Source organism: Equus asinus, chromosome 11, assembly GCF_041296235.1.
Source record: "Equus asinus isolate D_3611 breed Donkey chromosome 11, EquAss-T2T_v2, whole genome shotgun sequence".
In the NCBI taxonomy this organism is placed as follows: Eukaryota; Metazoa; Chordata; class Mammalia; order Perissodactyla; family Equidae; genus Equus; species Equus asinus.
In genome coordinates, this window is record NC_091800.1 from 28,554,436 (window position 1) to 28,580,047 (window position 25,612).

At 40.2% G+C, this 25,612-nt stretch overlaps 1 protein-coding gene across 1 annotated transcript in view; it reads left to right on the forward strand.

The window, feature by feature from the left end:
* The first annotated feature begins 142 nt into the window (after positions 1 to 142).
* The window catches only part of CPB2 (carboxypeptidase B2), a 50,564-nt gene continuing 25,094 nt past the window's right edge, over positions 143 to 25,612 (forward strand). Inside the window, exons 1-5 of the mRNA XM_014838900.3 lie at positions 143 to 301; positions 17,003 to 17,078; positions 18,620 to 18,744; positions 20,262 to 20,370; positions 23,838 to 23,939. Of these exons, the coding sequence (XP_014694386.1) occupies positions 228 to 301; positions 17,003 to 17,078; positions 18,620 to 18,744; positions 20,262 to 20,370; positions 23,838 to 23,939 (486 nt within the window). The 5' untranslated portion in view covers positions 143 to 227. The remainder of the gene's footprint in view (positions 302 to 17,002; positions 17,079 to 18,619; positions 18,745 to 20,261; positions 20,371 to 23,837; positions 23,940 to 25,612) is intronic.

Genomic DNA, 25,612 nt, shown 5'->3' on the forward strand with positions numbered 1-25,612 from the left:
ATCTTCTCTGAAGAGTTAAATATTTTCTAGGTAGTCTAAACTAAGAACAACAACTCTCACCATACTTGTTTTTTGAGGGTGGAAATGGAAGCTAAATCGATTGATCACGGAAACGAGAGGGAACATGCCATTATAGTTTAACTAGAGTGTAAAGAAGGCTCTGATGTAACCAGCCACGAGGGCCTTTCTCTTCAGAGAATTTTGTTTTACAGCAAAGCGGTGTTGGGATGAAGCTTGATAGCTTTGGAGTCCTTGTAGCCATCGTCCTCTTCTGTGAGCAACATGTCTTCGCATTTCAGAGGTAACCCAATGGAATCCTAGATGGTGGTGGGTCATTTTCCCCACTTGTGTGCCCCACCTGGAATCCAGTCAGCACGCTGGACTAGGGAGCAAAATGTTAAAGTTTGAAGGTCAGCTCTTTCAGAAACTTTCCATGTTGCCCTGACAAATAGTAGATTTCAGGATAGTAAGAATCTTACCAGGTCTAGGGTCTTTTTTTCTTTCCTGGCTCTTGTTTTATTACTGAGAGAACCCTAGATGATATGTATAGTGAGTGGCTATGGAAATTAAAGAAATAGAATCTTTTATAAAAATAATTATTTACATCCTAACACATCACGATTTATATTTTTCTTGTCTTCACATATAAAATGAGTTAACCGTGGATGATTTATTTTCCTCTTGTGCATGGAACATAGGAGAGAGAAGATGGTGAAGCTATCAAACAGGAGGTTTGGGCTGTGGGTAATCAGCATGGAGCATAAGGGAAGAAGAGTTGTGTTTAAAGAACACACACATGAGCGTATCTAATTCTTATTTTGCTTAGTAGAGTGAGTCCCTGGGTATTTTCTAATATAAACAACCTAGAAGGACACAAATGAAGTCATACTCTAGCATACGTAATACGTGGTATGAATAATTCCAGGCTGTGTGTAATATTGTAACTGATTGGTTAATATCTAGGCTTTTAAAAATTGAAATTGTTTCCTTTTGAATTTTCTTATTTTTCCTTTGTTTTGCTTCTATAATCCTTTTCTTCTCCAATTATCTCCGAGGCAAGTTCCTCTCCCCGTGTTAGTGAAAGGCAAGGAGGGAAGAGGACATACCGGGAATGGGGAAAATTCAACCAAAAAAACTTTTCTAAGTCGTAAAGAGCCATAGGATAGCATTTAAGAAAATAGAGCTTGATTTGTGAGCCTAGAGCTGTTTGCACATCATTACTGAAGTAACTATAATTGGTTGATTCTTTTTTGTTCAATATGGTTACCAAGTGTGAAGCAACCAATTCCATCACCAAATAATGATTGTTATGGAATTGACATAGGAGTCAAATTGCTAGAATAATTGGTGACTTACGTCTCTCTGTTTTTTCAAGGAATCAGATGAGTATCGTTTCTAAGGTCCTTGTCACTTCTAATATCCCATAACTTGGTAATTGGCTTTAATTAAAGGTAAAGAAGAAAGAAGAAGGAAAACTGATTATCAACCCATCCAACCTGGCTATTGCAGACAGAAGCAGCATCATTGACAGGGAGGGAAAAGGAGGAAATGCATGGTTATTTAGCACCTGTGTTGTCCCATGCACGGGGCTAGGTACTTCATTGGGCTGACCTGTGGCATAGTGGTTAAGTATAGCACGCCCTGCTTCAGCAGCCCAGGTTCTCAGGTTCAGATCCCAGGCGCGGACCTACATCGCTCATCAGCCATGCTGTGGCGGCAACCCACATATAAAGTGGAGGAAGATTGGCACATGTTAGCTCAGGGCTAATCTTCCTCAGCAAAAAAAAAAAAAATGTTACCTCATTAAATGCCTATAAGCCTATGCTCTAGGAATCTTGATAGACATTTTACAGAGGAGGAAACTGAGCCTCAGGAAGAAGAAATCATTTGCCCCAAATCAAACAGTAAGTGTAGAATTTACCTTTAAACCCACTTTTGCCTCATTTCAACTCTTCAGGGCACTGAATTGCTTCTAAAAAATCTAGAAATTAGGAAGAGAGCCAATTTGAAGGGAGGACAGATTTAGTCACAGGCATTTGGCAGAGAAGCCAGTCTGAAATGCAGTCCAGACAAGAGGCTGGGCTGGAGGTCCAGTCTCACGGTCCTCACCTATAGCCGGTCTAAATGTGCCCCCTGCACCAGCCCAGGACAAGCATTGTCACAGGTGGCTGTGGCAGAGTTTAGTGGGCTCGCCTACAGACCACCACTTGCATCATATGGAGAATTAACTCCTTGATAAGACAACCATTAGTGAGATACGCCAAATGCTTTACCACATCGCTTCAGAATGAGTAAGCATAGAACAGTTTAGTGGGACTAAATATTATGCAAATAAAAGGAACACACTCTTCACTAATAGAAAATAGTGAAGAAACGAATGAGAAAATTCCCTCATGCACGACTTTTCTTACTATTGTTCGCTTCAGCATATACTTTGAAGTCTGATTAATATCGGTGTTTGAAGGGAGTAATGAGAACATAACTATATTTTAACCAAACACTATCATATAGAAAATATTTTAATCCGTGGTGTTTATTGTGATGGTCCCTGTGTCCTGGGGGAGGGGGAACTGCAGCTTTGTGAGCAGATGCATATCTGATTCCTCCGGCCCATCCCTCCACTAGAAACACCATTACAAGCTCTTCCTTCAGTGAGTAAAAATGCTTTTTTCACAAAATGTTTCTGAGCACTGCTTTTCCAAGAATGGCTTATTACTGAAGCTAAAAGGGAAATCTAATTTCATTCACAGAGACAGACTTTGATGAATTATTTCCGGGGGCAAGCATATAAACCCTCTTGAAAAGAGCTAAAGGTCTGGCTTTTTCCTAAAGTTGTTCTTTGTTATTGTTTTCTTGCCGAATTTTCCTAATAACCCTTTGTATTCAAGCACTCTCTTAGTGGCTGATTTGTAGGTGCATTCTGATAAATCTCATCAGTGAAATGCCCTGGAATGGGAACAAAAAAAGATTTAAAGGCATAAATACCATATGCCAAAGAGAAAGGCAGCCAAAAAGAAAACACATCTCCATATTCACTTGCTTTTAAGGCCAAATACTATAAAGGGTAAAAATAAAATACTAGCAGGAATCTCGTAAACAGAATCATTAATTGTACTGTGCTAGAATTATCTAAGTGCAGCCTGTCAGCAGAGGCTATTTATTTGGAAAGAAGAAGTTAGAAAAAGTAGGGAGAAAAGAAAGAAAAGGAACTGGAGAGTGCAGGAGGATTGAGGAGAGAGGGCTTCTGAATTATTAATAGACCACATGACGTGTTCCTTCTGTTGACTTCATATACTCGCTGCCACCTGGAGACCAGTTTAGTCTCTTTCACTTAGCTCCCACTGATATATTATTTTCATCTTAAAGAACAGGGCACCAGTGGCCTTAAAATGCTATAATGCATAAAACAAAATTGCAGCCTTGGGCTATGTTCCATTGTTCAGAGGCATCTCACCAGCTTTTTAAATTCAAAAATAATCATTCAGAACTATGGCAAGTATGAACCTTCTCCCCGTAAACAACAGTCGGGGACGACCTTGGGGAGCATGAGCATATTCTTAGACGGGGAGCAATACAGGAAGTGTTGCCTGGACATTAAAAGCTCAGGATCTGGGAGCTGAGTCGCAACCTCAGATCTGTGAGTTGTTAGTCATGCAGCTTTGGACAAGTTACTTGTCCTCTTTGAGCCTCAGTTTACTTTTTGTGTGAAGTGACCTGTTATTTCACTGTGCTTGTATTTTTCTGTCTACTTTTGGTGCAAACCTTGTTTTTTATTCCAAATGATTATTGCTTAAATACTGTAACTGTATCACTTCAGAGATGCTGTCATAACAGACTTTTCGTTTTCATCCCCTACTGCCTCATTACATTCCATGTGAGGGGTAAACTTCCCCTGCCCTTGCATGAAAAGCTAGAAATTTCTGTGGCTTTTTAGTCCACTTTTAAGTCCTTGGGTCAAGTTCAAATGCAAACAACCTCAATTCAGAAACTAGAATATGGGATCCAACCAAGGTATTATTTAAATATCACAATCTTTATTTATAGGAAAACAACCCCTCGCCCCTCTCCATACACACCAGAGTGTTTTTCTCATTCGTCCTTTTCTTGGGTTTTAACTTCTCAAAGGTTTTTGAGATCCCCTTGCTGGGGAATTCTCCAGACCAGGAAAGAGGTATCTCCTTCTAGGTGGTCACTTGTGACTCCATCCCTCACTCCTAGGAATCTTCCATTCACCTCTGGGTTCTTGCTGTTGAAATCTTTCCACTCCTGTAGGTGGCGCTATTGGATGGCATCTGAGTTATAACCATCTATAATAGGAAGTGCTTTTTCTTTTCATTTTAATTACTATCTAGCCAACTGGAGACCAGCCATATCCAGGTTTAGCTTTCTCAGGAGCAAGCCAAGCACCAGTCCTTGTGTCTTTAAACTTGAAGAAACATGTTTAGACTCTCCTGTCATCCTTTGGAAGTCCTCCCTACTAGGTTGAGATGAAGGAAGTAACACCCCAAGACTTCATCCCCTTTGGGAGAGTGGGAACTGACAGACTTGCCACAACTTGCTCCAAAGAAATATCCTCACAAACCCTCTCCCTCTCTCCACTCTGATCACTTTCCATAGCCTCTCTCTGGCCAAGTAAGGGGGCCACCGAGTCATGAAACTGATTTTCAAAAACTGTAAATTCGACATAAGGTGATCTGACTGACCCTCATCCCATGACCTGATTCTCTTGTGATGGCACTTTGATCAAACTCGAGATGTGAAGAGTCCAGCTCAGCACAATTTGAACTTGGACATATTAATATATTTTATGGCAAATTTTTACCCTCATAATTTTAGTCCTCCACATTTCCTAACTTATTTTTTTATATTTCCTTAAATTTTTTCTCCTTGAGAAAGAGGCCCATTTGGAGAACACATTTTTTTACCTTTACCTTTTCTTTCTTTCTCCTTCTGTTGATTAACTTTGGTAACTTCCCCTCTTTTAATACATTAGAAAAATGTTACCAAGTGCCCTATCTTCAAGTCAGCACAGACTTCCTTTACGTGGAATTGAAGTTTAGCCTCTCTTTGAATAACTGGAGAGCTCATTGCTTTGTCAGGCAGCCCATTTCATTGTTGGCTTAACTTGTTAGGAAGTTCACTCTAAAATCTTGATGATTTAGTTATATAAATCCCCACTTCTTTATACTTCGCATCAAAAGAAAGCTTTGAGTTTGTCACTCTTGTGCTCAAATTCCCCAAATGGTGCCCGATCTCGTTGTGAATAAGGGCGACAGTCCTACCCAGCATTTAAGACCCTCAGTGATTAGGTCCTAGCAAGCCCTTTCATCCTGGTTTCATCTCCTCGTACATCCCAACATAAGCCCCATCTTCTTGCCCACCTGGATCACTTGCCATTCCTTGAGCTCTGATTTTGTTTTTCCATTTCTGCACTAACACCAGTGCCATTTCATCTCCAATTCATTTATCAAAATTCTACTTATCTTAGTCTTATGCCACTCATTTCCCTTTCACCTATCAAATCCTACAGATCTCAGAAGTCCAGCTCAGAATGCCTCCGTTCTGTGACTACCCCGACCAAAAATAACTTCTGACTTTGTATTCTTGCTGCAGAGCATACCACTCATACAACACTTTTCATGTTTTATCTCACACAGTAGGCATTTGTATCTGTTGTGGGTTAGTCTCCCCAGGAAGCAGACTCTGAGATAAAGATGTACATGCAGGAAGTATACTGGAAAGTGATCTCACTATCGACATTTGTGGAAGAATGAGAGAAGGAGAATTGGGCAGAGGAGGAATTGAATTGTGATGCAGTCCCAACAAAGGCCTTAGCTGTGCCTGCAGGGAGCCCTGAAGCTGGATTGTCCTTGCAGAGTTGTTCCAAATTGGAGCAAGGGAGTATGCTCTTATAACTCTTATTTATAGTCATTGGATATGGACTGTACCTGGGAGGGGCCATGATCTTGGCAAAATGGCCTTCTCCAGTCAAGGGAAGTCCTGAAAATGGACTCTGCTGGGAGCTTCCAACCCTCCCAGGAGCTGGGGAAACGAGAGTTCATTCCTGGATGGGGATCTGGGCAGCACGACACAGCATCTACTATAGTACACCCTGTGCCACTCAGATTGATATGCTTCATAAAATAAGCTTTGGGAGCAGCTGCTTTGGGACTTGATTGGTCTATTTTCCTGGAGGAAACATACAAAAGGAACATTACTGGGATTCACTAGAGCCCACACCGTTAGAGCTTGTCTTGAGATCGTAACTAATGCTCATCATTCCCCTTCTCTACCATCCATTCTGTTTTCCCCTCACCAGCACCCATCCTGGTCTAGGTGGCTTACCTGGTGCGATGACCAAGAGCCTCAACCCTCAAGGGTTTGAGGCCCCAATCACCGTGTCCTCTTGGGCCATGGCTGCTGCACTTGTTCATATACATCAAAGTTGGACAAGGGAGTATCACAGGATGCCTAAGTTTATCACTTGCATGCCAAACATGGTCTTCCCTGCCACCTTCACTGTGCGAGTGCAGCCCTCAATATCCTCCAGATGATCAAGGTCAATTACCCCTTCCAGCCTAACTCCTCTCCTTCCTGATGATCTCTTGGCACGAGGAGACTGAAATGACTGGGCAACAGCTTTCAGTTTAATAGGACTCTTGCTATGCCTCTTGTGGAAGCATTTCTCCTCTGGGAACCAAAACTTTTAAACTTAGAGAGCCTGTATTCATAGAATTGAAAGTACAAATTCCCCAAGCACATCACTCAGAATGGTGGTAAATGGTGCCACTCCAACTTGGTTCCTATCTTGTAACTGAGTCTTCTACCTAGAAGGGACATAGCACCATGTAATGATCATTGATTTAAAGTGTACACTGTATCCTGGAGGATGTTGCCCCTTTTCAAACTAGCATATCAGCTGATTCTTCAACAACCCATTCTAACTGCTTTATCTGGCTAGCAGCTCTGGGTAGTGTGATTTGTGGATCCTATGGTTATGTGCCCATCTCTTCACCTCCTTGTTGGAAAGTTGATCCCTTGATCTGATACAATGTTATGCGAGATCCTGTGTCAGTATCTTAAACACTATGTAAGACCAGTATGGTGATGCTGGCTGAGGCCTTGCAGGCAGGAGAAGCAGACCCAGATCCAGAATGGAAGGGGACTGATGCAGTCAATTTGTCACCAAGTGGTTGCTTGGTCTCCTTGAGGGATGATGCTGATGGAAGGACTAAGTTTTGGTGTCTGTTGCTGGCGTGTTGGACATTTGACAGCAGCAGTAGCTCAATCAATCTTGGTGAGTAGAGCCTATGTTGTTGGACCATGAAGAGCTTCATCCCTACCATCATGACAATTCTGTTCATGTGCCCTTTGTGCGAGCACTGGGTTGGCATTTACAGGGGCTAGCTGACATCAACCGGCCAAGTCATTTTGTTTACATATTTATTTAGTGCCTATTCTGTTGTGGGTGTTCCCCGGGAGGCATTACCATGTTATACAAAGGTCTTCACACTTCCTCCCTCTCACATAGTTCCATTCACATTCCTTTTCCTCAAAACTCTTTGTCCCCAGTCTGCCAATATTTCTCCTTCCAGTTTCTTGACCAACTAGTGAAGTCATTTTCCACTACCTGTGAATCCATACATATTCTAACCTTGTACAACTTCTTTTTCCACACAAATGTATTATGAGATGCACCACCTGAAGCTCTGCTTACTTGAGAACATTTCCCTCACTGCTGTCTTTCAGAGCCACTCCTGAGTGAGTCTATAGTGAAGCCCCCTCCATTTTTTACTCACATGTACACATACAAAGCTGCCCATCCGTGTATTAAGCTTCCTCTTTTCCTCCTGGGGTTAGTTTTGATCCTCTGAGAAGCAGACACCAAGATGGGATTATACGTGCAAGAGATGTGTTGAGAAAAATGCTCAAGAGGAAGAAATGGGGAATAGGCAAGAGTTGGCTGGGAGAGCCATGAGACTGCAATACAGGGTTAACCCCTGTGGAGGCGAGAGGGAAGGGAGGAAGGTGGGGTAGGGAAGGTCTTAGACTGTAATGCACTTCTCAGAAAGTTTTTGCAAAGCCGAAAGACAGTCCTTGAGGCAACGTCCTCCATCAGAAGAGTCCTCCATCTTCCAGGAATGAGCCTGCCTTAGTATCCCCATTGTGCTCAGCTACTAGCTTGGAGCAGCCAATGGGAAATATGGCCTTAGGATTAACACAGGGACAGATTTCAAGCATAGCAGCTGGGGCCTTCCATCAATTACACATCTTGCAGTTGGATATCTGAGAGGTACATTCTCATGGCTACCACACTCCTTCATTAGCTGATCATAAGAGACCTCTACTTGTGACATGTGTTGACATGAGTTGAGAGAAAAGCACTGGTACAACAGTAGTGGATGACACATGGGTCTGGACTGCTTATGCACCTCAATTGTGTCCTCTGGCCCTGCTTGTGCTTGATCCCAGAGGTGCTACCTCCATCTTATGATGGATTGATGGTGGGCCCACCCAATCTCATAACATGGTGAGTGTATTAGTTTCTTATAGCTGCTGTAAGAAGTCACCACAAATTGGTGGCTTAAAACAACACAAATTCATTATCTTACGTTTCTGTAGTTTGGAAATTAATAATGGGTCTCACTGGGCCGAAATCAAGGTGTTGGTCAAGGCTATGTTCCTTCGTGGGGGATCTAGGACAGAATCCATTTCCTTATTTTTTCCAGCTTCTAGAGGCTACCTTCATTCTTTGGCTTGTGGCCTCTTGCTCCATCTTCAAAGCCAGCAAAGGCAGGTCAAGTCCTTTTTGCATTGAATCACACTGACGTCTTCTTAGGTCAAATCTCCCTCTGCCTCACTCTTTTCCACTTTTATGGGTCTTTGTAAAAACATTGGGGCCACCTAGGTAATGCAACATAACCTTCCCACCTCAAATCTTTAACTTAACCGTATTTGCAAAGTCACTTTTACCACATAAGGTAACAGATTCACAGGTTCCAGGGATTAGCATACAGACATTATTCTGCCCACCACAGTGAGTATGACAGAACCCAGCTCCTGAGGGATTAGACTGGCCCCATGACCGCTTATTGTCACATAGTCAGGCATCCCATCTCTACCAGGGCCCAGTAGCTACCAGGAACAGTTTTTTGAAAGGTTCATAATTGTCCCCTGCAGATGTCATGGTATTGCTCTAGGTGTCTACATTGTGATTCTTCCATTGGGACTTTCCAAAGCCTCCAAATGGCATCTTTTCCCACCACAGATGCTTCTAAGCCCATACAGTCTGCCAGGCCATATGGCCCAAGTGGCAGAGCTTCTTGCACCACAGCCTGAACCGTTTTGCACTGGGCGTCTCACAAAAATGGTTGTCTTTCACGTCATCCAATATATAGGTTGAAGCAGTATCTCCAAGTGACGCATATCCAGAACCCAAGAGACCTACCAGGAACTGTGCTTCCTTCTTTGGTGTGGGAGGTATAAGATGTAGTCATTTGTTCTTTATTTTTGAGGGGATTCCCCAGCCTATCGCAGACCACTGGACGCTTAAAGTTTCCCTAACGTGGCAGGTCCTTGAATCTTTATAGTATTTATCTCCTACCCTTGGGAGCACATATGTCCTATCAAGACCTCCAATGTTCTTGCCACTTCTTGCTCATCTGATCCAAGATTCACAAGACGTCATTGATATAGTGGACTGAGATATCCAGACAGGCTAGTTCCCTTTAGACTATATTGCGACAGAGAGTAGGAAAGTTAATTTAAGTTGAAGCAAGGTTGTAGATAGATACTGGTATCTGTTCCAGGTGGATGTAAACTGCTTCTGATGCTTTTTTCTGATAGGGATGGCCACCTCAATAACTGAATACCACATACCTGAGTCTCTGCCCAGCAAAGATGCCACCCTGAGCACAGTGGCTGCAACTGGGACTCCTACTTGGTTGAGTTTGATCATCCACTGTCGTCCTCTGGGATCCATCTGGTTTTTGTGGAAGCCAGACTAGTGAATTAAAACTGGATTTGATGGGAACCACCTTCCCTGCATCTTTAGATCTTTAAAGGCAGTATGAATATCTGCCATTTCCACTCTAGGCTGCTTTTTTTTTTTTTTTTTTTTTTTCAATTTTGGTATCTTGGCTGGGGAGTGGAAAGTTTCACCTTTTGGTTTTTCCCACTATCATAGCTCTTACTTTACAGGCAAGTAACAAATGTGGGGGTTCTGCTGACTGCCAAGTATGTCCATTTCAATTATACATTTGGAGACCAGGGAAATGATGATGGAAAGATCCATGGACACAGTGCACCCACTATGAGAAAGACCTAGGCTAGACTCCAGATCTCCAGGTTTCAATGTCAGCTTGGAACTTGCATCCAAAAGAACTCAAAATGCTTGAGTATTCCCCTTTCCCCAGTGTGCAGAGTACCTGAGTTAATTACCACATGTCCCTTTGGGAGAAGACCAAGGAAGTCATGATCATATACTCTTTCTATACTGCTATATGGCTTTTCCTTGTGGAGACCTAACTCTACCTTTCGGCAAGAGATTTGGGGTCTAAGAATTGGCTCAGGTCTGGAAACTGGGCAATGGATTGTCACTTTTGATTGGAATAGCTGTCCTCAGCCCCTCTAATTATCCATCCTTGACTTATTTTGGTTGTAAAGATGGAGCAATACCTTTGTTGGCTGCCCATCTACCTTGCCCATAATGACTCTGTTCTCTTAACTAACTCTATAGCTTTCTGAGGGTCATGTCCCTCTGGCTGCCACACTGACCTTGCTGCTCATTACAATAATTGTGCCCAACTTGTTACTGGTGGTTAAGCACTGCCACCAGGCTTCTATTATATAGTGATCTCAGCGCCCCCATTGCTATTTGGCAGCTCAGTTCTATATTGTCATCTACTATTAGCCCTTAAGATCTGTCCCCACTTCCTCTCCTGGTCTCCAAACCAATAGTGGGGGTTAAGTCATGACATAATCTGGCTGTGGAAGTGCCGAAGATATTAATAAAAGGAAGGAACTATTTCCCTAAGGAGGTGCACTCACCAGAATACAGGATTTGATGTTCTAGTTAGATCCTTGGGAGGTGGTGCTAATTGCTTCTAGGATGATTTTTGGAAACTTGGAGAAAACAATGGCCTACACTAAGTGAACTGGAAATATTAGAACTATTGTGGCAGACGGCGAAAAAAGGAACAAAAAATTCCTAGAACAGGACTTGCTAGAATGAAAATGCTATGAAAGGCTAGAAAATGGGTGACTATGTTCCACTGTTGGCCTCAAAGGACATTTGAATACAACAAGGACTGTGCTGGTGAGTGTCACCAGCATTACGGAGAAGCTTGGGGGTGGCTTTTTCACACTCAGAGTAGCTTTTTTAAATAAATTTTTCCATGATTAAATAAAATAAGAGTTCTTTTTCATTAAAAAAATGTAGAAAAGCATAAAATTTGAGAGAAAAACACTGAAATTGCATCACCCTGAGGAAACGTCAGTAACATTTTTGGGATCATTCTTTCATGCGTTTCTCTATATATTTATATATACCTGGGTGTGGTTTTACATTAGTTGAATACCATATCTCCTATCAGAATTATAGAGACCTTTCTTTTAAAAACAGTCTTATTTGCTCCCCCCTTCCTTCACCTACCCAATCCTTCCCACCTACCCGCCCATTCCCTGTTCACCAAATGAATGTCAATAATGCGTTGTTTACTTATTCATAACTTTCCCCTGGTTTTGACACATATAATTTCCCTTTTTCTTTCTAATTTATTTTTTTATAAAAATGGGATAATATTTCATAGAATTTTCCACTTGCTTCTTGCTTCTTTCCCTAAATCCATCGCTTAAATCTCCCCCAAGTTAACTATTATAATTCTAACTCATTCTTTATAATGGCTACAAGACATCCTAGAATGTGGAGACCCCACGAACATTCAACAATTCTGTTACTGGTAAGCATTCATATGGTTTCCAGTTATTGTTACTACGAAAAATCCTGCAATACAGAACCTTGAACATATATCCTTAAGCACTGGTTGAATAGTTTATTCTAAAACTGTACCAGAGATTGACATAAAATGTCCTAGTCTCTTGTTTCTGCAAGCCATTCTGTCCCTCTTTTGATAATCAAGTCTCCATAGGCGTATTTTCAGAATTTAGAATCTTTTAATCAGGCCTTCCAAAATAAAGCCATCCTCCACCCTGCTATCAAAGTTATTCTTATACATTACAAGTCCAGTGATGTCACTTTTCTAGTTCCTAATTGCCTACAAGATAAAGGCCAAATTTCTCAGCATGCATTCAAAACCTTCTCTGGGGGAAGACTAACATGCGTGTCCAAACTCATTTCTGTTTAGCTACCGTTCTTCTCTTGCTCTAACCACCTGTATCCTACACTTGGCAACAGTGAGCAGCTTGCCCTTTCCCCAACCATACTCTTTTGTCTCCCACCGTGTACTTTTACACATTTTTAATTACCCAGTGATCTCTTCCCTGAAGCCTCTGCTAATAATGACAAGAGAAGTTATCATAATGTCTTTTGTGCTTCCAAAACTCTTGCTGGATGTTTTTTTGTTTCAATTAAAATTTTTATTTGGAATATTTTTATATTTACAGAAAAGTTGCAAAGATATTACAGAGAGTTCTTGTATACTCTTCACTGAGTTTCCCCTAATGTTACCATCCAATACCACCATGGCATATTAGAACTAAGAAACCAACATTGGCACATTCCAGAATTTGACTAAAATCCAAACTTGATTTGGATTTCCACTTTTTCAGTTTTTCCACTAATGTTCTTTTTCTCTTCCAGGATACAATGTTATACTTAGTCATCACGTGGCTGATGTTCAATTTTTTAAGTGCATTACATAAATATATATATATATATATACATATTCCATGTATACTTATATGTACATATACATATATACACATTACAGTTTTTTGGTTGTTTTGGTCAGGAGCATAAACTTGGTCCCTGTTTCTCCATCTTGGCTGGAAGTAAAGTCTAAGTTTAGTTTTACATAAAGCAAGAGCAAGGCATTTTCTTTTTGATTTAAAAAAAAATTTATCCTCATATTTCAAGGGAAATAATTTGTTCAAAAATAAAAGAAAAATCTCTTTAAGTTAAAAAATGGATTCACCTCTGGCAAAAGTCACTGCAGGGGAGGAAGAAATTTTCCTCTATCCTTTAGGTTCTTCTGGCTGGTCTAAAAATTAAACTGACATGAGACAGATTAATAGGAGAAAATCAAATTTAATTAATTTTGTACGTTCAGGAACCCCACAAACAAGAAAAGTTCAGAGATAGCAAGGTAAAGTGAGGTATTTATGTCATCTTGAGCCAAGAAATGGGATCAGGGCTTGAGGCTTCAGAGGGGAGGAGGGTAATTCACAGAATGATAAGAAGAGCAGATGTTCAGTAATTAGAAGCCTGCCCTATCATACAGATAGGTCATAAAAAGGCTATTTCTGGTAATTACTCCCTTTATAGGCAAGGCCCTTAGTTTAAATTCCTCAAGGGAAATGTGAAAGTTTCTCTGGGGCCCACAGTGTTTCCATTGCCTTCAGCCCAAAATACTCCACATGCCAAAGTAGCACATCTTGGGCCAGCTTACCCTGAACCCCATCATCACCAACATAGCTTAATTTTAATTTAAATAAAATAGTCTTGTGCAGGTACACAGAGGCCTACTGGAAACCTGATAAAGCCATTGGTGTTAACAGATTCCACATATACCTGCAAGCCGTCACATCACTGGTTCCTTTCTCTTTTTATCCAAATCTCCCTCATCTGCAAAAGTGGATGGAGAGCTGCAAGTATGAGAAAATTTACTAAGAAATTCTTTCCTATCTGATTAAGTGGACTGTGAAAATAAAGTCAACCCATGTTAATTCACACTAGTCTATTGCCTTGGATTTCCAAGAATCACTAAGCACAGCTCATAGCCCTAACAAGCATTGCAAGAGAGGAAAATATGATAAAGCAAAGGTGAGAAAACAAACTAAGCCAAGCGTCAACTTAAAAAAAAATCTATTAATGTTTTTTGCCACATTAAGAGGTTAAAGCAGAAAGCACTTATGCTCATCTCATAAAAACATATGATAAAAATCCACACCTATTCATGATAAAAATCATAGCAGAGATTAGAAGGAAACTTCTTTCACCGGATAAAAGGCACCTACCAAAACGTGACAACAAGCATTCTAATGGGGAATCATTGGAATGTTTGCCTGAAAAATTCTGAATCATGCATTTTATTTCCACTTCTATTCAACACTGTAATGCAGGTCCTAGTCAATAAAGTAAGACATGAAAAAAAAACCTCTATAAGCATTGAAATGAAAGAAGCAGAACTTAGTATGTGCAGTTGTCATGATTGCTTGCAAAGAAAAAGTCCCAAAATATCTACATTAAAATGATCAAAATTACCAAGAGTGTTGGACAGAAAATCAATATCTAAAAATCAACTTCATTACTATACCTTGGCAAGAAAGAACTAAGAGATGGAGTATTAAAAGTTACCGTTTACAAAAGAAAAAGCAAATTTGCTAGAATAAATATAATAAAAAATGTGCAACATGTTATGGATAAAATTATTAAACTTTTTTGAAAGCTATTAAAGAAGGCCTAAACCAATAGGCAAACCTACTGTGTTTACTGATAAGGAGACTCAGAATCATAAGGATGTCAGCTTTCCCCAAATTATTGATCTATAGATTCAATATAATTCTAATCAAAACCCCAACTTTTTTCATGGAACATGACAAACCAACTTTTTAAATTTATGTGGAAAAGCAAAGAGTCAAACCAAGAGGACCTTAAAAAAGAACTGGGCAAAGAAGAGGGGAAGCAGGAGTTTGTCCTATATGATGTTAGAAGCTACAGTCACAAAGATGAATGGTGTTGGCGCAAGAACAGACGAGTGAAACAATGGAACGTAATCAAGAGCGAGAAATAGACCGCTCTGTGTGAGTGAGGGTAATCCTTGGTTATGCTGTAATGACTAATGCACCCTGAAATAGCTTTGCTTGCCACAACAAAGGTTTATTTCTCACCCATATCACCAATTGATGAAGGTCACAGGGCTCTCACTGGTGCTCTCCTGCAATTTAGAGATCTGGGCCGCTTCCATTTTGCAGCTTCACATCTTGGGTTCTTTGCTTCCAGCCACAGCATGAGAGAGAACATAGGCACGTGAAGACTCCTGTCTACTCTTGACCGCAGCGCACCACTCCTGCTCACATTCTCATTGTCAGAACTCAGGCACATGGTCTCAACACAGGCTCTAGGAAGGCTGGCAAATGTAGTTATTCTGTGTGCCCAGGAAGAGGAAATGGTCTGCTGAACCAGGATAGGCTCTGCCAAAGAGGGTGAAAATTTATACATGACAGAATTAGCATAGCAGATCCCCAGGGAAAGTACTAACGATTAATAAATGATGCTAAGAAGAAAAAAGGAAACTCAATTCCTTTACACTGCACACAAACAATTCATTTTCAAATGGATTAAAAACTTAAATGAGAAAAACAAAAAGAAATATAGGAGAATATCTTTATGACCCAGGTATTGGGAAAGAGTCCTTAATACACAAAAAAGGACAAACCTAGAAGGAAATGATAGATAAAATACATCATAAAGAAAGAAAATACAAACGAACTGGTGGAAGATATTTTCAATATGTATAACTGACAAAGGATTAGTATCTAGATTATAGAAAGAAATCATACTAGTTGATTGTCCCAAAAATAATTGAATGTAATTAACTACTTCATTAGTAAGTCAGAAAATAAAATTAAAATCACAAGAAGATTCCATTTCACAATCATTAGATTGCAAAGTTAAAAAGTCAGACAGCATCAAGTGTTAGCAAGGAGAAGCTATAGGAAATCTTTTCCACTTCTGGTGAAAATATAACTTGATACAAAAGTTTGAGAAATAATTTGACATTATCCTATGAAATTAAAACTGTGCATACCCCCAAGAAGCAGCTGTTCCACTTGTAGACATCTTGCACATCTGAACTATCACTAGATACTTCCACACAGACAATAAATGTGAAAATGCAATGTTGAGTGAAAAAACAAGATATAGCAGAATACGTATCATATACCTTTTTTTTGGTGAGGAAGATTGGCCCTGAGCTAACATCTGATTGGCCTTGAGTTAACATCTGTTGCCAATCTCCCTCTTTTTGCTTCAGGAGGATTGTCTCTGAGCTGACATCTGTGCCAGTCTTTCTCTATTTTGTACGTGGGATGCTGCCACAGCATGGCTTGATGAGCACTCTGTAGGTCAGTGACCAGGATCCAAACTGGCAAACCCCAGGCTGCTAAAGCAGAGAGCACAAACCTAACCACTATACCACTGTGTTAGCCCCTTGTATACTATTTTTATAGAGTTAAATCAAGAAAATCTAAAAATATTTTGTGTCCACACGTAGAAGCATTCATACATGTGTTTAAGAATCCATACTCTAAAGAAAAGCAAGGGAATGAACAAAAGTGGAAAGTTATGGTAGTGCATACCTTTGGAGATGTGATGGGGGTTGGGGGGGAACAGAGTAGGGAGGAGCCCACAAGGAGCTTCAAGGACACTAGTACAGTTGGATTTCTTAAGTGGGATAATGGGTTCCTAGGCATTCATTTTATTACGTAATAAGCTAGTGTTTGCATAAATATTTCCTTATCCATCAAATATTTAATTTTTAAAATTAACACACGTACACACACGCACGGGAGAAGAAAGAAGTAAGTATTCTGCAAACTGACTCGCATTCAAGAGAACTGTTGATTTTACAATTGCTTAGGAGCAAGAAAGAATAAGGAGTCTACGTTCTCTTTTTGACACTGAATCTGTAGCAATAGCCTCTTTCCTTTTCACATTTTAAGTTTGTTTCCTTTTTACAATTACGTAGAAGCCCCTCTCAGTATAATTTATCTCATTTTCACTTTTTATTTAACATCAAAATCCTGTTTCTTCCTTTCCCAGTGGCCAGGTTTTATCTGCTCTTCCTAGAACCTCTCAGCAAGCTCAAATCCTGCAGAATCTTACTACAACATACCAGGTAATTTCTTCCTCATTTATCTTTCTATTGGTTTCATTTTGTGTAAGTATTGTGTGGCTTCTTCTCTCTTACAAGTTGTCTGACTTATATAACTGGTATAAACCTCTCTTTTTATAGCCTTCTCCCTCTTTCTATCATCACAAGATTTTGCTGGTTCCCAAATTCAAACCTGCTTCATTTGCTCCATTGGCTTTTCAGCCAATTGCATAATATACCTTGGGACTGAAAGTGTGTACTTATAAAAATGCTATGATAACAGAAATCCAATAGAATTTTGCTCATAAAACAATGTTTCTTAATCAAAGAATAAGCATCAAAAACACAAGGGAAATTTTATTTATTAAAATTTTCATGCCTGGGACCCAAAAGGTCGTGGTAGGAAATTGAGGGCTCCATGTTTGTTGGTTAGGGTTTTCCAAGAAGCAGACATCAAAACCAGGTTAAAGATGCAAGGGAGAGATTTATTAGAGTGAGTGCTTGTAAAGAATGAAGAGGAGGGAGCTGGAAACGGTAGGGAGCACTTTCCATGATGCAGCTCTGACACCTGTGGAGAAAGGAACATTGTGCATAGAGAATCTGAGACTGCAGGGCAGTTCCAATGAAGCTTTGGCTAGACCAGTGGTGAGTCCTTAAGCCAAAGTCACCTGTAAGAGGAAACCCATATCTGTCAGGAACGGGTCTGCAATAATATGCCCACAGTGCTCAATTGTTGGCTGGCTGCAGCCCTGGGGCAGCACGGATTCAGCCTCTGGTGGATCAAGAGGGGCAGCAACTGAGAAGGTCAGTCAACCATGCCCCTCCCAACAGAAAAGCTGAGGGTGCCTTTTCATGGCCACCACACCATGGGCACAGGTAATACCAGCAGAGGAAGCATCAGAGATTTCAAGTTTAGCTCTTGTTCTGCCACTTCTTACATGTGTGATTTTAGACAAGTTAGCTATGGGCCTTAATTTCTTCATCCAAACAATGAAAATAATAACATCTGCCTAATCTACATCAAAGTGTAATTGTAATGATCAAAGGAAATGTGTGAAAGTGCATTGAAAAAGTGAAGTAAAATATTTTAAAAAAGTAAATATTATTGGAAGACATTACCCAATGTTCATAATCAGGTTAAAGAAAAGAAACACCAACATGATAATAATATGAAGGACACAGAATTTTTATTAAAGAAAATCAGCATTTAACCAACTTTCCTTCTAGACAAAATTTCGTTTCTCTTTTATACATCTGACATACACATCCCGTTTTACAAGTGGGTCATCGATATAGCCATTCACTCATTCATTCTTGTCTCACCAAATATTTATGGAGTACCTCATATGTTCCAGCTCCTCTTTAGCAACTGGGGCTTCAGAGAAGAAGAAAACAAGCTCCTTGCAAAATAAATGTTTATACTGCCATGTGTGTGAGTGGGGACCAGTGGCCAGGAAGTGCCTTTTTCATTTCCCTTACAGACACACTTTTCTGACTTTAGCTCCAGATGAGAATGATAGGAACAACTGTTTTTGTTTTATCCATTTTTCCTCTTGAAACTGCAGATTGTTCTTTGGCAGCCAGTAACAGCCGAATTCATTGTGAAGACAAAACAAGTCCATTTCTTTGTGAACGCATCTGATGTAAGCAATGTGAAAGCCCATTTAAATGAGAGCGGAGTTCCATTCAGGTAGGCATCATTCAATATTTACTGAGTAGCTATCATAAGCACGTAGGATGCATTTTGCTAGCAGATAGTATAATTGCTTCCTGGAAAAATAAATGCTTACATTAAACATGGCAACCTGGAAATCTCTGAAATGGACTGGTGATGAAGCCCAAGAGGCTAGCTCTGTGACCTTGCACAAGTGGTTTAACCTCTCATGACCTCAGTTCCTTATCTGAAAATGACCCTTAGGCTCAATGATCTGTGGAGCCTCTTATAGTTCCTCCTAATTCCTCCTTTCTTACAGTTTCCCTACTCTGTGCCCAGGCTAGGGGAACAAAATTTTCATTCACCATACTAGGCTTTGTGGTATCTCTTGAAAAAGCAGCTGCTGAAGGGGATTTTGCTTCCATTACAAGGTCAGGGAACATTCCTGAATGTCTGGCCCTAAAGTAAAAATTGTATCAGGGACGATTTCTGTTCAGAGTCCACGGCCACTTCCTTTGAATTGTCCTGTTCAACATATCCTTTCTGCATCCATTGCCCAAGCGCTAGTCTTCCTCCTGCTGCCCTAGCACTTCCTGGAGGCCATGCTCGCTTCTGTGTATCAATGGGCAACCTTTGGATAATACACTATGACAATTATTAATAATATGTTATAGGTGTTCGCTGCCTTCCAGGAACTGTGCTCAGCCTTTCTGTACATTGCTTCATTTAATCCTTATTTAACCCTGTGAGGAAAATACTATCCTCATTATGCAGATGAAAAAATTTTTCATACTCAAAACAAAGGAATGTCTCAAGCTCAACCAGCTGGAATGTGGCAGAGATAGGAGATGAACTCAGACTTTTCTGATATCAAAGACTTGGTTTTCATCCATTGGCCTAAAAAGTAGTAAGATGATATAAAAATGATAGCTAACTTTCAAATTGTTCATCCCAGGTGATAGAATAGATTAATTTAGTTAAAATGTTTGCCTAGTTAACAGAATGGCACTTCTCAAGAGATATTAAACAAGATGCCTTTCCCATAACTTCCATTTTCCTGTCCTTCTATTTCTCTAGAGATTTGATAATCTTTTTCTATGCAGAACATCTGGTATAGGTCAACAGTTGTCACAATAAAAAACAAAAAGAAAAGGCTTTCTGCTTCTTCTTGGTCCTTAACTGAAAATAGAATAATGCAATGTTACTCTGGATTGGAGAAAGTTGTCTATTAACCTAAATGTTCACATAAAAGACACTAATGAATCACAATCTAGAAATGATGATGGAGAAAGGGTGAGGTTTTGGCAGCTCCGAAAACCTACCACATAGAAGTGACTTTCTCTCCAGCGCCTGTGTAAGCTCCACCCAGAGGAAGGTTTGTGAATTTCAGCTTCCTGCAATGTTAGGGGGTGTTGTTTTCACCTTGATGAACTTTTGCTTGTTAGATTTCTTAGTGATTTTTCCCCATGCTCACCTGCTGTGCCCGCAATGAGCCAAGGGGTAAAATCAGAGCCCTGTTTGGAAACCAGCTCGCCCTCTGTTTCATCACCCAGGGTCTTGATGGGAGATGTGGAAGAGCTTATCCGACAGCAGACTTCTGACGACCTGCTCAGCCCCCGGGCCTCCTCCTCATACTACGAACACTATCACTCGCTAAATGAAGTAAGCTGTCACATTTCTCTCCAAGATTACTGTTTCCATTTAACCAGCATTGCCATTTCAACCATGGGAAATTATTAAAGAATCATATTTGGTGGGAGAGGGTAAAAAAATCACAATTAGGTGATCATACAGTGGTAATTCACCCTTTTGTCGACATCTTCCCTGGGAAGATTGTGTCATATCTGGCAAACTGCCTCTGAGCAGACTGTTTGTCCGTAGCTAAGAGTATCTCTAACTACGAGGAGTAATCCTGCATGCTAAGGAACAGCAGGAAATAAAAAATAGGACCTTTTTATTGAAACTCCCACAAAAAAATTGACAGTCCAATTATTCATGTCTCTTTGGACCATTACCCTGATTGTATCCTTGCTGAATAATTGCCACATTATCTCAGTGAATTAAGGAATTTATTCACTTACAGTTAGCATACTATAAATAAGTGTATTCTAGTCCCCTTAGGAGGAACTTATTTAAACTCGTAATAATAATGATGATAATAACACCTATGTGTTAATCTTTAAGATTTTTTCCAATTTTTCCCAGTACTGATTTTTTTCCTATCAGTACTTACAAGTTCCAATTTTTCTGGAAGGAAACTGAGCAAGACGTCGATGTTCAGTTGACCTCAGTAAGCTTTGACAGAATACACTAAGAGCCATTTCCCCATATTTGTTAGTTGAAAGGGTAAACACCTTGAAGGACATTCTTTTTTATATAGAATACTCCAGGTAATAAAAATCCCTTGATACCTTTTGTTCTTTCATAGGAGTATGCTGCTTTATTGCTTAATCTAAGTATTTTTATCATCTTTGACTAGGTGCCCAGAAACTGTTAAGGACCACATTCATGTTTTTAAGACATCCAAGACTTAAGTAATAGGAATCAATTTTCTATTTAATCTTCAAAAGCATCTGTTCCTTTCCAGTTAGTTAAACCAGAACTCAGTCTGCTTTTAGGATCCATGTGGCTGGCTGACTGATGGGGATCTTAAAATTGCATCCTCTTCCTTTATCTCTCCTCCCTTGCCTCTGTCTAGTCCACCCAGACCACCTCCCTCCAGCATCCATCATGAGCCCTGTGTAAGCAAACTTGATGCTCAGAGTTGAGAGGCCAGGTAGGCATGATTTGCAAAATGGAGAACATAAATATGTCATTACTGTGTTGAGTTCCGTGGGAAGAGGAGAATGCCTTAAACAGAAGTATTTTTAAATATATTTTAATTATTTCCTTCAAAAAGGTTATTTTTTCTTACTCTATCCCTGGGAAAGAGTTGAGAAGGCACGGGAGGAATAAAAGTACCTGACTGTATTAGTTTGCCATACGCTGTATTAGTCTGCCATAACAAAGTACCACTGAGTGGGTAGCTTAAACAATAGAAATTTATTCTCTCACAGTTCTGGAGGGTGACAGTCCACAATCAAGGTATCAGCAGAGTTGGTTTCTCCTGAGGCATCGCTCCTTGACTTGCAGATGGCTGTCTGCTCGCTGTGCCTTCACATGGCCTGTTCTCCGTGTGTACACATCCCTGGTGTCTCTCTGTATGTCCTAATCTCTACTTCTTATAAGGACTCCAGTCACGTTGGATCAGGGCCCACACTAACAGTCTAATTTTAACTTAATTCCTCTTTAGAAGCTCTATGCCCCAATACGGTCACATACTAACGTAGTACATGGGATTAGGGCTTCAACACATGAATTTTGCAGGAGACACAATACAACTCATAACAATGACATTCCAGAAAATGTTTTAGACCTCTCCTTCCTCCTGCCCACAATCCTTTCTAAGAGGTTCCAAGGAACCATGGCAATCTTGTTCTCAGGAAATTCCGCCAAGTCCTTCCTTCCCCTTCAGCACTGACCTCTCCTTCAGCCCTCACCAGAAGGTTACGTGTAGGCAGGAGGGGTTCTTTTGTTACAGACTCTCACAGGAAATTTTAAGCGATCCACTGTAGAAAACACAAATAGCCAAAAAACAGTTCTTAAAACAAATGGCAAAAGAAGAGAGTTTTTAAAGAGTATTACCTTCATTACCCCAGATTAGATTGTGAAATGAGTAAAGTTTTCCATAAAGCTGCTGTCATATAGCACAGCTTCCCATGCTGGAGGAAATCTACTGAACCATCAATGCTGTAACACAAAATCACTTAATGTAGTAGTTCTCTCAGATGTATTCATGCCTTAGACGAGTAACATAGTAAACAGAGCCCCAGTGAGGACATCTCTGATGGCTAAATTTCCAACACCTCAGACACTGACAGCGTTGGTATGGTGGCAGCTACACCTTCCAGAAGCTTCTTAATTCCCAGCACAAGACAACCACTCATAGATACCACTCACCCTAGTTGTGCTACTATAAGAGGACCCAAGGGTAAGTGGTACTCCAGTTCCCATCAGCTGGGAGTGCTATTTGAAATTACCTCCAGAAAAGTTCCCAGAAATAAGGCCAAAGGTTGGTCATTCCCATTTCAGAAGGTGTAAAAGTTTAAGTACGGCCCCTGAGAAGTTGGTCTACATTAAAACATGACCAAATTCCATATTCAACACCTGCTTTGAAGAAGACATTAGTCTAAAGTCAGACCCAGAATTTCTGTTTTTTCCTTCCACAATAATCCTGACAGACTGACAAACACCACTAGATTCCCACCCAGGAGAGAGATCCAGAATCAAACTCCTTCTCAAGGGAGAAGAGAATTTTTTTTCGTCCAGATTGCCTCACCTTTGTCTCTCATCGTTTCACAGATCTTATTGTGAGTGTACACAGGTCTCTAGTAGAAAACAATGACACTGCCATTTATCCTGTGCAAAGGCAGTGCCCAGAGCTTCCTTCGGTTACTCTTGAAAAGTGAAATTTTTTGTTTTTTAAGTTGGACTTTTTTTCTTCTCCAAAGCCCCCCAGTTCTTGATCGTACATCCTAGTTGTAAGTCCTTCTAGTTCTTCTGTGTGAGCCGCCACCTCCGCACGGCAACTGACAGATGGGTGGTGTGGTTCCATGACCAGGAAATGAACCCGGGCCACCAAAGTGGTGAGAGGGCCAAACTTTAACCACTAGTCCATCAGGGCTGGCTGGAAAAGTGAATATTTTAAAAAAAAAGTCTCATATAAAAATGAACTCTTGAATCAATGGTAAAGATGATTTCATACACAGAGGCTTGGAGTCAACGTGATGAGCCTTTAAAAATAACTTTCAGGAGACATACTTTAAAGAATAACTTTTCCTACTTTGTCATAAGTTTCTTAGTACTTTTCCATGCTTTCTCTAAACCTTGATACTTTTCAAAACCTTAATTTTATTGATTTTCCTAAGCAGCCGAAGAAACCCCCTGCCCCAAGTGTTTTAGTTCCACATTCTTTCTACATACTAAGCTTTTACAGAGCTCTCCTTCCCTTGAAGATGCTGTCTGTTGTGTTTGGTCAGGGAAATGCTTTGAACTGGTCTGTGACTGACTGCTGGTATCCGTTTTCATAGATCTATTCTTGGATAGAAACTATAACTGAGCGGCATCCTGATTTGGTTGAAAAAATCCACATTGGGTCCTCCTATGAGAAGTACCCACTTTATGTTTTAAAGGTATGTTGTGGGGAGAGTCATTGATCTTTAAGCTTTGGGGAATGTGTTAATTCTTCAGCAATGTTTGTTGTAACTTGGATTTTTTTCTTTGCATTCTGGAAATATTTGTATTTCAAGTGTTCCTCAACTTTATTTTTCAGCTATTTAAGGATACATTATTACCTTTAATTTTCTTTTCCTTTATTAATGCAGTGTTTGTCTGAGAGTGGAAACCTCAATTTTAGAATCAACTCTATCTTTGTTTACGTGACATAGATAAGCCATTGAACCTTCCTGAGCTTGAGTGCCTTTCTCCATAAAATGAGAGCAGTGGTCTGGATGATTTTTCAAGTCCTTGTTTTATTTACGTCACCAACACCTCTGACTGGCTTACTTAAGAAAGAGAAAAAAAAGGGAGAGAAATCTATTATTGGACTGACAGTGATGCAGTTTTTGGAACCAAAGAAAGAGCTGAACAACTAAACCCAGGGAAGGCTATGAACCGGGGCAATGCTGGGGTCCTTGGCAGTAGGCTAATATGATATCTTCTTCTCCAATCACCATCCATTTGGTTATTTGTTTTTGGTCGAATAAATTGGCCTTAGTAAAGGTCAGTGAATATGGCCACAGGAAGAATTTTGGGGAACCGTGAAACTGTACTAATTCCTGCCTGTTAATTTCTAATTCTGCAGTTCAGTTTTTTATCATTCTTTCCCATTAAAAAAAAAAAAAGGGAAGCTCTGGAAAAAAATTGATCATTGGAAAAATACATTTGATTTAGTAACATTTAATTTACACATAGTTTCCCAATATTATCTAAATTATGATAGATGGACCCCTTCAGTCACCCAAAGATAAGATTTTGAGTCAGGATTTCTGTTCTGGCAAGAATTTGCAATGAAAACTCAAGGCAGACACACAAAACATTGGGTCCTCTTAGCGGCTGAGTTGGCAAATCAGATTGGATGCATGTAATCGTGACATACCCGCCCATAACATTTGCTTTCAGCCATGTTGTGTGTACTCTTTGGAACTTGTATTTCTGGACCTAGATGTCCATGTTGGAAAATCACGCTTCCTGCATGCTTTAGTCCCACTCTTACTTGATCAAGGATGTGCACATAATGCGAGTCTCTTGGGTTCCTCTATCTTTCCACTGTCAGGACCCATACCGAGAGATTTGCTCAGCACAGTTGGACAGAAAGTTGAGCAAGGCATCTAGTCCAGACAACTCAGGATTTTCTTTTAAACTGAATAGGTTAAATCAGCCAGGTAGTTCTCTTCTTTGTTCAATTTGCAGCCAATGCCATTTGACTTTCTCACTTGCTTTCTCTTTGGATATCACTAGCTCCAAGTTAGTTAAGAAAAACCTCCCTAAGTGGTATAGGTGACAATATAAAATTTCACTCTCTCTTTTTCTTATTTTGGAATTTCAACCCCACATAACCCCAACGCTCTTCTCCCTTCCCTCCAAATGCTAAAGTTGTGTTGTAGCTAACTCTTAAGAGCAAATGAACTATGATTCATTTCATTTGGAGGTGTTTTTGAAAACTCTTCTGAAGATAACAAAGTCCATTATCGAGGAAAGATTGGGAGCTCTTATTGCAGAGAGTTGGCAGGTTACACTAGCTCCCCATCCCGAGCATCAGAACAAGGCCTCTGTTCCCGGATCTGTTGGGAATAAGTTTGTGTAA